This window comes from Microtus pennsylvanicus, chromosome 19 (assembly GCF_037038515.1).
Source record: "Microtus pennsylvanicus isolate mMicPen1 chromosome 19, mMicPen1.hap1, whole genome shotgun sequence".
Classification (NCBI taxonomy): domain Eukaryota; kingdom Metazoa; phylum Chordata; class Mammalia; order Rodentia; family Cricetidae; genus Microtus; species Microtus pennsylvanicus.
The window spans coordinates 32,100,668-32,116,975 of NC_134597.1; the positions used below are offsets into that span (position 1 = coordinate 32,100,668).

At 52.3% G+C, this 16,308-nt stretch overlaps 1 protein-coding gene across 1 annotated transcript; it reads left to right on the forward strand.

The window, feature by feature from the left end:
* Positions 1-317: 317 nt before the first annotated feature.
* Clec2l (C-type lectin domain family 2 member L) lies at positions 318-16,106 on the forward strand. Its single transcript, XM_075953471.1, has 5 exons — positions 318-813; positions 9,754-9,828; positions 13,220-13,386; positions 14,221-14,321; positions 15,417-16,106. The coding sequence occupies exons 1-5, from the start codon at positions 633-635 to the stop codon at positions 15,526-15,528; spliced, it is 636 nt and encodes a 211-aa protein (XP_075809586.1). The 5' UTR covers positions 318-632; the 3' UTR covers positions 15,529-16,106.
* The last annotated feature ends 202 nt before the right edge of the window (positions 16,107-16,308 follow it).

The following is a 16,308-nucleotide window of genomic DNA, read 5'->3' on the forward strand; positions in this document are numbered from 1 at the left end:
AAGACCCCTGGCTTCCATGTGCAATTGCGAACGTTCACACATAAACCAGAAACCAGGAGGGGGAGCGGAGGGGAGGGAGAAGGTGGGGGAGTCCCTGAATCAGTAGATAGCGCTGCTCTGCCTTGTCCCCTTGAACCTTGGTTCGACAGTGTGGGATGTTTCTCTTAGCTACTGAGAATCTGAGAGTCAAATCTCAGCTCCGATCCGATCCGTGTGCTCTGCCTCCAGGCTACCCCAGGAGCAGCCTTCCCAGAGCCTTGTCCCCCCTCTCCCCCCCTTTTTAGAAGATGCCCAGCAGGAGGCTCGGGAGGAGGAGCGCCTAGGCTCGTCGCTGTCCTGGTGGCGGGGCTGGTGACCTGGGCTGTCCTCCCTCCCCGCAACCCCTCCCGCGGTCGCAGCTCCCGTGCAGTCCCGGCTCCTCCCCCGCGCGGGGCTCGGCGCGCAGGCTGCGGCGGGCACAGCGGGGACCAGAGCGGCTCCGGCGCGCGGAGCCGGGCTCAGCCCCGGTCTGCGGACGCCGCGGCCCCGGAGCACATCGAGTCGGCCTGGGAGGCCCGCGGGGTGCAAGTAGCGCCGAGTGCGCGTGGGACCCGGTCCCGCAGCCGGGTGCAGGAGTGCGCGCGCGCCACGGCATGGAGCCGGCCCGGGAGCCCCCCGCGCGCACCCGCCCGCCGCCCCCCGCCTCGCGCCCTGCGCCAGCAGCACCTAGGCCGCGCTCGCCGGCTGAGGCCGAGGCCCGTGGCCCAGAGGGGCTGCTGCGGCGATCGGGGTCAGGGTACGAGGGCAGCACCAGTTGGAAGGCGGCCTTGGAGGGTAAGCACGCAGCCTTCCATTTCCCGGCCCCCCGACTTGGGACCCAGGAAGTGGCCAGAGTCACCTTGACAGCTCACAGAAGGGAGGGTGATCCGGAGAATTCATTCATTTCGGGGGCAGGCAGATGTCACCATGGGAGGAAGAGGGACTGCTGGGGACCACTTCTGATCACAGCCTTGACCTACCTTTGCTGTCAACTCCCTCTGTGACCTTGGAGCACCAGGCTCCAAACCTTAGTTGGGTCCGCTGCGAAGCACCTTGTCCCGCTTGCTTGCGAGTGGTGGCCTGAATCGGTAGCAGAGAAAACACTTAGAGCTTCGTAAAAGCAAAAGCTCTAGTTCCCCGAGGAGGTGCCTGTACTCTGTGGGGGTGGGAGGGGCGCTCTGCTGGTAATGAGAATGATAAATAGGAATCCCCAGAGGCTCTTCCTAGCGAATTTGGGGTGCCATCTATCCCTTCTTGTCATAGTGGCTCAAGGAGTGACCTCGGGCTCAATGAAACCTCAGAGTGACCTCAGTCACTCAGTGAGGTTTCGAAGAGACTTCAAGTAAACATGCTCTTTCAGGAAACTTGGGTTGCCTTCAGGTGACTGGTGCTGTCGGGAGATGCTGGAGTTGGCCACAGGGAGGGTTAGCTTCCAGATGCTTCTCAGGCTTCTACCCAGTAGAGCGGAGTCAGAGGAGGTGGTCTATCAGGGGTGAGGGACAGACGGAGTACCAGGTCAAGAAATGAGAGCCGCTGGCTAGAACTAGGCAGTCCCTTGTGGATAACTGAACCCTAGGATGCCAGGCACTGATGAAGGCATTGGGAAAGAGGGATGGAGGGAGAGAAAGAATATGAGAACGGACACATCTGAGGGACCACTCAGACCAGGCTACAGAGTTTGCTTGTTTGAAGGAGCTGTCCAGGGTTTGAGAGGACAGATCTGCTGGGGGAAGACCTGCAGGGGAAGGATGGTAGGTGAGGAGGGTGGGGACCTGCAGTCTGGAGGGGACAAGGCCACCGGTGCTGAGAAAGGTGAGGTGGCTGTAGAGCATGGCAGACCCTTGGCCAAAGACTGTGAGCCATGGCAGGATACTGACTGTGGTGGGCTGTGAAGACGCTGGTAAAGTGGTTAGAAGATGCTGAATAGTGGTTAGAACTATGGAGGCAAAGACGGCTTTCCCAGAAGTAAGGCTATTATTACAAAGGAGAACCTGACCAGAAGCAAGGGTGGAATAAAGACCAACCAAGCCTTCTTGGATGTGTGTTTCTGGCTAGTGGTTGGGTTTTCCCTGTGACCTAAGCTTATTCCATTTGATGTCACTCTCTTCTCTAAGCTGTCTTCTTCTTCTTCTTCTTCTTCTTCTTCTTCTTCTTCTTCTTCTTCTTCTTCTTCTTCTTCTTCTTCTTCTTCTTCTTCTTCTCCTTCTCCTCCCTCTCCCCCTTACTCTCCCTCCCCTTCCTCCTCCTCCTTCTGTAAGTATTTGAAAGGTTCAGCTCTACTAACCTTTGCTCTGTCCCCACTGGGTAAGGCTATTTCAGGGTAGTGTGCTGGCTGGCTCTGGCTCCATCTCTGGCCCTTAATACATTGACTCTTGTCCTTCTACTGCCAGTGTGGCTGACTGGCCCTGCCCATCAGCTGAAGAAGAGGCTACACACTGGGCAGGAGGAAAGCGAGACCCTCTCTGGTGGTCCAGCACACCGCCATACTTGGCATCTTCTTGCAATGCAGCCTTGTCTCATCTGAATGGCATGGCTCCCTACTAATATCCCCGTTGTCCTCTTTTGGTCTCTGGCACAGATAAGAGCACCCCTCCAATGGCTCTTGGGTGCTCAGCGTCTTGGCCTGCTGACTTTCTACAGGACTGTTTAGTTCTGTTGGTCCTCTGAGGGTTTTCTCGATGTTCCTTGGGTATGTCCTATCTCCATCCAAAGGGCTGGTCCTCACGGGTGGCTGCCACTGTATGGGACCTTTGAGTTGGCTTGTTCAATCTTTTTTCAGTGCTAAGATACCTTCTTGGGCCCTGGGTATATCCAGCCCTCACAGAGCTGTTCAAATAGGGCAGAGTCAGTTTGATAAGGGGCCAAGAGCTGGTAAGCTTGAGCCACCTACCCACACCCACTGGTGGGCTGTACTTTTTTCTCACCCTGTGGGTCATGTCATGATTTCTGCCTAGCGGTGCTAATCAGAGAGAGGTCTGGAGTGTAGGTTCTGTTGTGGCGGCTCCTTTCCCAGCTCCCTGAACACAGAACCCCACAGCCTGGGTGAGGAGGTCAGGGAAAGCAGTGGGGAGCAGCCGTCCAGCCAGAGTCTGTTGAGGTTGTCCTTGAGGCTGCTCTTGCCTGGCACTTTAGTTCTCTTAAGGATACATGACGGATAGCAAGATCTGCTGGTCCTGGGTCCCAGTGGGCTTGCAGCCTCTGCTTAGGCTGGTCCCTATCTTGAAGAGAAAAGAAAAGTTTCTGGAATGATGTAACTGAGCCCCCAGAGATACCTGCACCCTGATCTAACTTTGCCCCAAGCAGCCGTGACCCACCCATGGAGTTGGGTGTGTACCTTAGTTACCATTTAACTCTCATCTCTGCCCTAATGAGGCCATCAGGATGTGGTGAGTGAGAGTGTTGAATATCTCACTCAAGGACACACTGGCCGCTAACACAGGAAACCGCCGTGGGATTTGCCACTGGCCTTCTGGTATGGAAAGCTTGCCTCTTTTCTGGCACCATCAAGGACACTGGCTCAGAGAGGCTAACTGGACAGAATCCCGCTGCGCTTTCTGAGCACACGGCTCTCCTCTCCTGGTCCCTCCGAAGAGTCTGCCACCCTCAGGAGGGGCAGCTTTTCCCTCCTCACAGCTTGAGAGAATTGGAGAGCTCCAGTCAGAAGGCCGTGGTCTAGAAGACAGTCCTCAGTGACCCGTTAGCTCTGCAAACAGAAAGCAGGCGTTGGTTGGTCGGGCGAAGGCTGGGAAAGCTGATCCAGACTACCCCACCGGGGTCTGGAGACACTGAAGATGATTCAAGATAGGGCTATTTCTAGCCTTGGGTCTGAGAGCGGGGCGAAGTGTTCTGGGGTAAGAGAGAGGGGACAGAGTGACTCCGCTTACCTCAGGCTATATAGATTTCTCAGTGGTCACCAATTCTGAATTTTTAATGTTGAAAGTTTTTTTTATTAGGTACAAACCCACAACTTCCTGATCAAAACCACACACATGCATTTGGCAAAAGCTACCTAAAAATTTAAAAATTACCAAGCTTCACATTTGAGCATTTTAAAACAATCAGGATTATGGCTGGCCAGGCTGTACCCTGGATGGTTTAGACGTCAGCCAAGTGCTTTTTTGGGGGATGTGGGTATGAGGGAGATCTGAGGTATGAAGTTCCAGTTGTTCTTTCTAATATTAAGACAAATCATCCCATTTAGAAGCCCGGATAACCTGCACCATGAACTCCGGCGTATCTGGACAGGCCATTGCGTGGTGGGATGACTGAAAGTTCGGTGCCTGTGGTGGACTGTGTTCACACCACAGGAGCCATGGTGAACCTTAACTCCCAAGACTGCAGAATGTGCCCTTGGGTAGAATTGTAGTTCTGGCAGGCGTGATTAGTTAAGAGAAAGTCAGAATGAAGTTAGCGGGTCCTAATCCACTGTGAACTGGTGTCCTTAGACAAACACAGCTACGCCCCTGAAGGCCACGCGCTAAGAGTGACTGAGGCTTAGATGGTAAAGTCATGAGCCAAGGGCTTTCAGCAAAACTCCAGGAGCTAGGACGAGCCAAGAAGGCTTTCCCTGAGGCCTTCAAAGGCAGCATGGTCCTGCCAGCACCTCAACTTTTGGACTTCTGGTTTTCATAACTGTGAGAGGATACCTTTTGAAGCCATCCAGCTGATGGCACCTTAGTTATGCAATCTGAGGACTCCAACTATCCAGCCTCAGGCATCAGGAGGGCAGACAGCGAACAGTGTGTCGGGAGTCCTGTGGTGTCTGTGTTAGGGGTTCTATTGCTGCAGTGAAGCACTGTGACCAAAAGCAGCTCGGGGAGGAGAGGCTTTATTTGACTTATTTTTCCACATCACCACTCATCATCACAGGAAGTCAAGGACAGAACAGGGCAGGAACCAGGAGGCAGGAGCTGATGCAGAGGCCATGGAGGAGAGCTGCTTACTGGCTTGCTCCTTGTGGCTTGCTTTGTCTGCTTTCTTATAGAACCCAGGACCGCCAGTCCAGGGATGGCACCACCCATAACGGGCTATGCCCTCCCCCATCAATCACTAATTAAGAAAATGCTATATAGCTGGATCTTTTTTGTTTTGTTTTGGGACAGAGTTTCTCTGTGTAGCTCTGGAGCCTGTCCTGGAACTCTCGCTGTAGACCAGGCTGGCCTTGAACTCACAGAGATCTGCCAGTCTCTGCCTCCCAAGTACTGGGATTAAAGGCGTGCGCCACCACCACCGCCCAGCAACTACAGCTGGATCTTATGGAGGCATTTTCTCAAAAATCCCCTTCTTTCAGATGTCTCTAGTGTGTGTCACGTTGTCATAGGCCAGCCAGCATAGTGTCCTTCTTCTGCCCACGCTGCATAGTTTAGAGAAAGCATCCTTATGAAGAAGTGAAGAGGCTCTTTAGTGATGGTGGGGACATATGTACACACTCTCCTTTTCTACCAAGTTCCTTCAACAGTTGAGTAGTAAGGCTGGCTGAGAATACTGTGTTCAGCGTTGAATCCTAGTCTGTATTATGCAACGACGCAATGGCCGAATTCTGCTTTAGGGAACCCAAAGGAATTCAGCATGGTTCTTAATCCCAAGGTGCTCGGGACTGGTCATCAGGTGCTCGGGACTGGTCAACACTCACCGTGTTGGACACAGTTCTAAGCACTCTACCGTCCTCCCTCAGCAGCCACAGGGCATCAGTACCAGAAACCTTCATCAGACCCCAAGATCCAAGGATGCTCAGGTGCCTGAGACCAAATGGCATATTTTCACCGAATCGGCTCACATCTTCTCATACGCTTTAAGCATGTCTAAAGTCACTATAATATCAAATAAATGTAAAGGCTATGTACTTTGTTGCTATTCTGTATTGTTTAAGGAAAAACAACATGACATGAAAGTCTGCACCTGTGCAGTACTGATGTGGATTTTTCTCATATCAGTCTAGAGCTGGTTGAGTGTGTGGATACGGACCCCCAGAGGGGGCGGCCCTGTGTACACTGACATAAACACCTGAGAGGTAGATGCTGACATGGGGGCAGTGGTGACTTCTGTGTGTCCACATTCAGAAAGGGCCAGAGGATGGATATGAACCTGGGAAATGATTTCAGATGCTGGGTTCTCCGTGGGTAACTCAGTCCACAGGTTTGACCCCTCAAGAAATCTAGTGTAGGCTGCAGTAGGGCCCCAGCATAGACCCCTGAAGGATCCCAGAGGAGAACCGGCATGGACCCCTGAAAGAACCCAGTGTGGACCCCATGTAGGCCCCAGTAGAAGTCAATGTAGACGCCCTGAGAAACGTGGTTTAGTTTCCCCAGAGGAACCCAGCATAGACTTCTGGAGGAACCCAGTGTAACCCCTGCCCCTGGAGCCCAGCATAGACCCTAAACCCAGAAGAGATCCCTGGAGGAACTTAGTGTAGGCCTCTAGCGAACCCCAGCATAGACTCCAGAAGGAATATAATGTAGACCCCTGCTAGAGCCCAGCATAGGCTGAGCCCAGTGCAGACCCCTGGAAGGTTCTAGTCTAGATACCATTGGTGGAGCCCAGTGGAGCCCCTGGAAGAGACAAGCATAGACCCCTGGAGGAAACTACTGTTGGGCCCTGGATGCCCCGGTGTAGAACTGTGGAGGAACACAAAGGCCCAGGGTAAGTCTATAGAGCAGTGGTTCTCAACCTTGCTAACGCTGTGGCCCTTTAATACAGTTCCTCATGCTGTGGTGATCCCCAAATATAAAATTATTATTATTATTTTTTTTTGAGACAGGGTTTCTTTGTGTAGCCTTGGCTGTCCCAGGACTAACTCTGTAGATCAGGCTGGCCTCGAGCTCACAGAAGTCCGCCTGCTTCTGCATCCCAATTAAATTAAATGCTGGGATTAAAGGCATGTGCTACCACCTCCCAGATCATAAAAATATTTTTATTGCTGCTTTATAACTGCATTTTGCTACTTTTATGAATTGCTGATGGTTTTATTTTTATTTTTTTTTTATTTTTTGGTTTTTCGAGACAGGGTTTCTCTGTGGCTTTGGAGCCTGTCCTGGAACTAGCTCTGTAGACCAGGCTGGTCTCGAACTCATAGAGATCCACCTGCCTCTGCCTCCCGAGTGCTGGGATTAAAGGCGTGCGCCACCATCGCCCGGCCATTGCTGATGGTTTTAGATGACCCCTGAGAAAGGGTTGTTTGATGACCCCCCAAGGCGTCCCGACCTACAGGTTGAGAGAGAGCCATTGCTCTAGAGGAACCCAGCGTAGGATCCAGTGGAGCTCAGTGTTGACCCCATGAGGAATACAGCTTAGTAGAGAAATCCAGCATAAACCCCTGGTACAGGACAGCGTAGACACCGGAGACCTCTGTGAAGGCCAGCGTAGACACCGGAGACCTCTGTGGAGGCCAGCGTAGACACCAGAGACCTCTGTGGAGGCCAGCGAATTTCTGCTGGTGCATAAACCTTACTCAAAGAAATGATTCTAAAATGTTTGTGAGTCTCACAGGTCCAGTGCCTGGCTGAATACAGAATTGCCCTCTCTATCCCTTGCAAGACCTGCTAACAAACAATAGAGGGACATTTAAGTGCTGATCACAGTGAGAACTGCAGTTAAGAGCTTGTGAGACAGGGACTGAGTGCTAACGGACTTAGGCCACCTGCGAAAGACCACTCAGCGGAGGAACCACAGGGGCCACACTTGAGGATCCCAGTGCGCAGGGGCAGGGGCATGGTGGAAGATGGGCTGAAAACAGGAAGAGGGGTGTGGAATGTTTTTCAGAGATATGGAGCCAGATCTAAATAGCCCATCCCCATTTCTGGCAGGAACTTGAGGTAACACTCTCAAGAATCAGAGCTTCTATACAGGACCATACAAGAAGCAGGCTTTGGAGCTCACTTTCAAAGTGTGGAATCAGAATAAGCGTTTTGAAAGACTGTAGGGAGAAGCTCACAGTCTTCTCATCTCTCCCCTGCTGGAACAGCTCTCAGCAGTGTCTTCAGAGAAACTATCACAGTGTAAACCAAGGGTAGGCTGCTTTAAGAGAGGACAACATAGCACAGCAGGGGCAAACCCCAGACACCTTAAATTATCGTTGCAGAATGAAAAACCTGGGAGAAGGGTGAGAGGATGGAGTTGAAGACATCTTCCCAGAAATAAACCAAAGCAGTAGAGATGGGGAGCAGGTGGGGAGAAGAGGGAAGGAGGAGGGCCAATTTAAGAGCTCAGACATGTGAAGACTTTGACTTTTAGGAGGAAATCAGAAGATGAGGGAGAAGAAACCATGCATGATGTAATTAACGAAAACTTTTCCGGCACTGACAGACATGAGTTTCCAGGTTGCAGGGGTCGTCAGTTGTGCGCTAGAGCAGAGAGAGACATCACTGCGGGGAAGTCAAGGCAATGCCTGAAGCAGCTGGGCACAGCCACAATTACGGGCGGAGAGAAAGAGACGCATGCATGCCTACTGCTTGACACACGTGTTCTACACTTACACAACTGAAGCAGGAGCCCAAAGCAGGGAGGAGTGCCCCTTCCAGGGCGCTGACCCTTCCCATGACAGTGAACACAGCCAGAGCAACCCCCACAGACAGACCCTACCTAGCATGGACAGTCGCTTACTGAAACCCTTCCCGGGTGGGTCAGATTGACCATGAAGACTAACCGTCACAAGTGGATGGACCAGATGTGATATATCCATAGAGTGAAATGATGAACCATAAACAGGAGTAAGGGTCTGTCCCGTGCTACGACGTGGATGAGACTTGAAAACGTGTTAGGTGAAGCCGGGCGGTGGTGGCGCACGCCTTTAATCCCAGCACTTGGGAGGCAGAGGCAGGCAGATCTCTGTGAGTTCGAGACCAGCCTGGTCTACAAGAGCTAGTTCCAGGACAAGCTCCAAAACCACAGAGAAACCCTGTCTCGAAAAACAAAACAACAACAACAACAAAAAAAAAAAAACAAACAAAAAACATGTTAGGTGAGATAGGCCTGACACCAAAGAAAAGGCACTGTAAGATTCACTCCTGAAGTGAGGAGGACCAGCAAATGGGGAGAGGCCAGGCAGAGTGGTGGTGGGTAGTATGGGTGTGGGAGTTACCATTTAGTAGGTGCGGACAGAGTCGAAACTTTTGCACCCAGATGACCACGCTAGCCTGCTATTAATGCTATGAATTAAGCACCTAAAATGGTTAAAATAGTAAATTTTATGATGTGTGATATATATGTATGTATCACATACATATATATCACATAAATCCGTATCACAAAAAAATAAGAAAACCCTCTGTTTTAAGTCTGAAAGGTTTTCTTTATTACCATAAACATCTTAAGTGCAGATAAAAGTAAAGAGAACCTGGAAGAGTGGGTGAGGGGTGACAGATGGTAGAAGGGTGGGCAGCATGTCAGGAGGTATGGGGTGGAGGGGGAGGACCCGGCAGCAGACACCCTGTCACAGGCTGTGAGGGTAGAATGGGTGAAGCCTGGAAGGTGCTGGAAAAACAACAGGGGAGCCCAGGTCAGAAAGCTGTGACTGCCACAGGAGTCTGTGGGCAGTAGGGGTGACAAAAACTGGGGCCGTGGTCCTGAAGAGAGTCTCTCAAAGGGCTGGCACCATCACCGCCACCCTGAGGGCTGCTTCCAGCTCTTGCTCAGTTCCACCCCATAAGGCTCTTGCTGTTAGGACTTGGGGACGGCGCTGGGGGCTGGAGACAGGACAACAGGTGGCAGCTGGTACTGACCCGTTTGTCTTTTCCTTAGATACCACCACACGCCTGCTGCTGGGGGCCATTGCGGTCCTCTTGTTCGCCATCTTGGTGGTGATGAGCATCTTGGGTGAGTGTGCACGTCAGAGTGTGTCAGCAGCACACACCTGTGTGCGCTGTGTGGACCAGTGTGCACGCCTGGTCCCAGCATGCCTAGCTAGGTACATTCCTCCACGTACCAGATTACGGGGGAGGCACACAGGAAATTAGAAGTGGTTGGTTGTTAATATAATTGTAGCCTGAAATAACACACTTCCACACGGACCATGCAATGGTACCAAGGAATTAGATCATAAATGCTGTGGGCATTCTAGGCTAGGCAGATAAAGCCTCTTAGAGGTGACAATTTGGCATTACAAGACTTTAAATATCACATTCATTCAACAAACACTTAATGAACTTTGCTATATGTGAGATCCTAGACTGAGAACCAGAGTGGGGTGGGGACTAGGGAGAGGTAGGGAGGAAAGGATAGAGAGAGGGAGGGAGGGAGGGAGGGAGGGAGGGAGGGAGAAGGGAGAGAAGAATGGAGGGAGGGAGGGAGGGAGGGAGGGAGGGAGGGAGGGAGGGAGGGAGGGAGAAGGGAGCTTCCCCTGCATTTTGATTCTCAGTTGTATTTAGCACAAAATCATCCTTATGCCAAAGAGGCATCCTTTGGAGTGGAATACTCTGGATGCTACACGGGAAACATTTTTAAGGGGGAGAGGCTCACAAACGTGGAGTTCTATGCGGTCGTGAATGGGATCCAGAGGTAAAGAGGGGGCAGGGGAGGCTCCCCACAGTGATTGTGTGCTCTGGGGAGACTTCTGGGAAAATGTCTTGGCCTCTGTGGAGTTTGCAGAAGTGATTGAAGCTTTTCTTCTTCCTCCTCCTCCTTTTTGAGACAAGCTCTGATGTAGCCCAGGTTGGCCTTGAATTCCCTGTGTTGTTGAGGCTGGCTCTGAACTCCTGGTCTGACTGCCTCCGCCTCCCCAGTGCTGAGATTAAGGATATTCTGTGCCACACCAGGTCTGAGTAGTGTGCCAGTACTGGGGATTGAACTCAGGGCCTTGTGCATGCTAGGCAAGCGCCCTGTCAGCTGAACTACACACCCCTCCTGTCCTCAACACTTAAGTATTTATTATTTTATGTTTGTGTGTGTAGACCAGAAGAGGGCATCAGATCCCCTGGCGCTGGAGTTATAGGCAGTTTTGAGCTGCCTCACGTGGGTGTTGGGAACTGAATTCGGCTCTCTGCAGGAGCAGCTTCTCTTTCAGCCACTGAGCCATCTCTCCAGCCTCTTTACTCTTTAGGAAGCAGTCGGACCAGGAGTGGATTGCCTCACTAAAGTGGTGAAATTCCACTCCCTATCAGTCTCTACCAAAATCTCCCTCGTCCAACTTGCTGAACGAGCAGAGGGTCTGAATGTGTGTGCAGGAAGACTGAGGACACCACGGCCAGGTCAACTTCCGCTGGAATAAGGTTGCGAAAGGAATCATTTCCCCTTCATTCGTGTTCTGGATCAGCAGGTCAGGGAATGTGTGGACACGGCTTGGGTGTCTCTCAGGAGAGCCCAGGGAGGAGGCTATACCATGGACATTCCTCCCAAGTGGGCCTGAGTCAGTGCTTAGGTGTGCTCAGAGAGTGTGCAGTGATATGTCAGTGTCCGTGTGGTGGTAGGTGCCCCTTGGGTAGTATGCTGTGTTCTTGGCCCCATCTTAATCAGTATTTTAATTAATCATTTATATGAAGAAAAAATCACATGCTCATGGAATTTGCAGTTTTTACCATTCCACATGATCAAAGGAGAAAACAATCAAGACAAAATTTACCTTTAAGGCCTGGATAGTGGCACACACCTGGTATCCCAGACTGGAGAGGTAGAGGCAGGAGCTCAAGGTCAGCCTTAGAGAATTTGAGGTCAGTGTCTTAGGGTTCCTGTTGCTCTGGAGAGATTCCATGACCATGGCAACTCTTATAAAGGAAAACATTTAATTGGGGCTGGCTTATAGTTCAGAGGTTTAGTCCAGTGTCATCATGGCGGGACATGGTGGCATGCAGGCAGACGTGGTGCTGGAGAAGGAGCTGAGAGTTCTATATCTGCATCTGTGATCCACAGGCAACAGGAAGTGAACTGAGACACTGGGAATAGCTTGAGCACAGGACACCTCACAGTCCACCCCCACAGTGACATGCTTTCTCCAACAAGGCCACACCTACACCAACAATGCCACACCTAATAGTGCCACTCCCTATAAGCCTATGGGAGCCAACTACATTCAAACTGCCACAATCAGCTTTGGTTACATGAAACTGTGTCAAAATTCAAAACTAAAGCTTACCCATAAAACTTCAAATGAGCTAGGTACCATGGACTCATGATTTTAATCCCTGAACATGGGCAGCAGAGGCAAGCAGATCTCTGAGTTTGAGACCAACCTGGTATACATAGTGAGGTACAGGCCAGCCAGAGCTAAATAGTCAAACCAAACCAAACCTCAGATGAGCCCAAGAGAAGGAGAAATGCATAAAGCAAAGCCAAACAAATTCCTGGATTCGGATTAACCTGTCTTCTGGTCTCCAGGAGATGCAAAGTGTAAGTTAGTCCATGACAAAGAGGTCTTGGAGGGTTGGTGGACTTTCTGAACTGCTTTCCCAGAATAGTGTGTGTGTGTGTGTGTGTGTGTGTGTGTGTGTGTGTGTGTGTGTATACACGCGTGTGTGTGCATGCACGTGTGAGCTATGGAGGACCAAAGAGGGCATAGGATCCCCTGGAACTGGAGTTATAGACAGTTGTGAGCTGCCATGTGAGTGCTGGGAATTGAACCCAGGTTGTTTGAAAGAACAAGATTCTTCATCTCTGGGCCATCTCTCCAGTCCCCATTTAAAATAATACCTTTTACACTTACGTTTCATGCTGGGATATGGGTGTAGATGTCAGGGGACAATGTGCAGGATGGGTCCCAGGGATGCAGCTCAAGCTGTCAAACTTGGAGGCAAAATGTCATTATTCACTGAGTGAGCCATCCACCTGGCTCAGGACTCAAATCTAAAAGGAATTTCCTAGAAGTTCAGTGGTGAGCAGGGTAGTGGAGCTAGCTAGAGAGAGAGTGTGGTTATGAAAAGGCACACTGTCCTGCCAGGGTCTCCCACCCTGGCTACGGAGATGTGGATTTCAGGTCCCTTCTGGACTGAGTTCCTAGGGCTAAGGGTGAGATCTTTGCTTGGCTTTGCCCCTCTGCTGCTCCCATGATAACACACTGACCACCTTGCTGTTCAGTGCCTCCTGATGTTCATTTCATCTGGAACTCTTCCCTGGGGCACAGTGACTTCAGCAGTGTCTCTGAAGGGCACTGAAGTCCAGACAGAGAGAAAGAGCCATGGGAAGAGGCCAGGGGACACAGCGGTGACCAGGCACATTGGGAACATGGCAGTGGCCAGGCACTCTTGGAGACACTCAGCCCCTTCTTCTCTCCCTGCAGCTTCCAAGGGCTGCATCAAGTGTGAGACGCCCTGCCCAGAGGACTGGCTGCTCTACGGAAGGAAATGTTACTACTTCTCGGAGGAGCCTAGAGACTGGAACACTGGCAGGCAATACTGCCAAACCCACGAAGCAGCGCTGGCTGTGGTCCAAAGCCAGAAGGAACTGGTGAGCACCTGGGTCAGAAGCAGGGACCCTCACGCCCCCCCCCCCCCCCGCGCCAACTCAGTGGAATGGCTGAGTGACCCCCTGGGTGTCTGTCTCCAGTTACTCAGCCACTGTTCAGTTCACTGTCCAGTCAGGGGGCGATGGTGAATTCCCTGGGGGCTGATCACTCGAACCTCCATCCTCCACTTTCGTCCAAGGCTGGCCGGCTGAGCTTAACTCAGTATTCAGAGGATGGATTAGAAGCTGTGAACACACTTGGACAATGTAAAAAACAAACCCTTATTTCCTACCATCTAAATCCAGCACTGCCTCTCCGGTCACATCTCGAGTTGTTTTGCCAATAGAAAGGCTAAAGAGCCCGGAACCCCCGAGCGCTTGCTCATTTTGGACGTTGTGGCACAGAGACGTGCACTTCTAAAAGAGGAGTGGGCCTCAAAGCCAGTTTCTGTTTGTGTTGCACAGTATCTGTGTGTCAGTTTCTGAGAAAGTCCCAGAAGTACTGGTCGAATAACCTGTTGTGGGTAAGATTTGGCCAGAAATCTAACACGTCCTGCGGACCATCCCCAAACTCCCAGCTCTGTAACTGAAGCAGGCTGTTGAGGACATTTGTGGCCAGCTCGGGAAGCTGCTCTGGTCTTGCTCCAGCAGTGACTGCCCAGGATTCCGTTGTCATTGGTCCTCACTCAAGTGACCTCACACCGTCTCAGTACCCATCACTTTCTGCAGAGCCAGCGTCTCCAGAGAGCGCCGGGCTGGGGCCATAGCACCGGGCTGGGGCCATGCCGCCGTGACAAAACTGCACTCCACGCTGGCTCTCTCTCCTTCCTTTTGCAGGAATTCATGTTCAAGTTCACACGGAGGGAGCCCTGGATTGGCCTACGCAGAGTTGGAGACGACTTCCATTGGGTCAACGGGGACCCGTTTGACCCAGACACGTGAGCTGAGACTCCGTTTTCTAGGAGAGAGATGAGCTTAAACAGGGAAGGGGTCAGCCCCAGAGGCAGCTCTCTGACAGACACATGTGGTTTTATGAATGGATGGGGGTCATCTGTGAAAGTGTCTGCATTTCCCTCTCAGTCCAGCCTGAATTGGTGGCCCAGCCGCACACAGAGCTTCTCAGTGAAAGGCACAGATAACTTTTGTCTGTGACTACTCCATCTGTGCCTCTCCTGATGGCCAGAACTTAGTCATGCCTCTGCATGTGGTTGCAAGGGATGATGGGAAGCGTGCCTTCTGTAGGTAGCAGAGTTCCACACTCACGGTGGCAAGAGAAGCCAGGAACTCTGGACACAGCTGCCCACTGGCATTGCTGATCACCTTTTCCCACGACAGCCTCTTCTAAGGCAGGTGCCCTGAGGACGGCGTTGGGTGCACCGTGGTGCTGTGTCTGCGTGGGCCAAGTAATCCGGCTACGATCTTGGGCAATGGGGGTAGCGAGTGCGGCTGTGGAGGTGGAGTGTGGTAGAGAAGGTGCCTGTGGTGGTGTGGCAGGGTAGGCTTAGGGACAGGTAGGTCACTTCAGCTTGTAGTCCAGACTCCACCTACGGAGAACTGTGCCCGGACACGGCCTCTCAGGGCTGTGATAAACGCTTCCTCGTGGTGCAAACAGGATTCTGTGGGAGGTGAGGTGGGCAGAGGGCAGCTCTGGATTGGGCACCTTGGAGCTGACCTTATAAGGAGATAGAAAAAGAATAAGGAAGGCAGGGAGCATTGGCGACAGATGTGTGGAACAGTTCCTCATCATGGAACGTTCCGGAAGCATAGAGCTGGAACAGTGGAGGACTAAACTAGCAAGGTGCGTCCTTGTCTGTCCTGGAAGACACTCCACTGGTGACTGGGGAGGACAGCCAAAGGGCCTGTCGGACCGCCCTGGAGGGAGGGACAGCCAAAGGGCCTGTCGAACCACCCTGGAGGGAGGGACAGCCAAAGGGCCTGTCGGACCGCCCTGGAGGGAGGGACAGCCAAAGGGCCTGTCGGACCGCCCGTGATGACGGGCAAGCAGGCCCTCCATCTTTTTTCTTCCACCACAGGTTCTCCATCTCGGGTATGGGCGAGTGCGTCTTCGTGGAGCCCACCAGGCTGGTGTCAACAGAGTGTCTGGCGACCCGGCCCTGGGTGTGCAGCAAGATGGCCTACACGTGATGTGGCCCAGGCCAGAGGTGGCCCTTCTGCCCCGGCCCAAGGACAGTGTCTGTTCTACCACCCTCTCTGAATGGAAGCAGTAGGGAGGGTGGTCCCTGTCACTGTCCCCTCTCAAGGCTCCAGAGCTCCGAGGCCCTGGTTCCTGGTTTCTCTTGTCCCCAGGCAGGTCCTGCGGCTTAGCAGTTATATCTCACGTGCTAAGTAGTGTAGACATCTTGCCCCCCATACACACAAGCACACACATGTATACACATGTACACTCACATAACAACACACACGCAGGCTCTTTATAACGGTCACCCTTCCTTGGCTTGGCCTGGAAGCTTCTTCACTGCAGCCCTGGTGCTCCTGGGCAGAGGGGGGTTGACGTGGGTTATCTGGCTTTTGGCTCAGTCGCCTGCCCTCCCCAGCGGCTTCTCTCAGGCACAGCTTCCTCAGCACCTTGCAGAGAACAGCCCAGGGCTGGAGGCCCTTGTCTCTGTCCTCCCTGCCTTCCCGGGGTCCTCAGGCAGGGCCCCTGCTGTGCTGTGGTGCTGTTGTATTGGTCACTAATGGAATAAAAGGTTTGACTGCATCTATGAATCTGCTGCTATTTGTTTCCGAGTCACAACCTGGGGAGGAGCAGGGGGCAGTCTGGGGGGGGCCACCGTCAGGATGCACTTGTCCCATGTGACAAGCAGCAATGTGTAGAAACCTAGGCTGGAAAAATGAGCAACAAAATGGAACACATCTCTCAGATCGGACTTTATTTAATGTTGGCGGTGGCTGTGTTATGTTCAG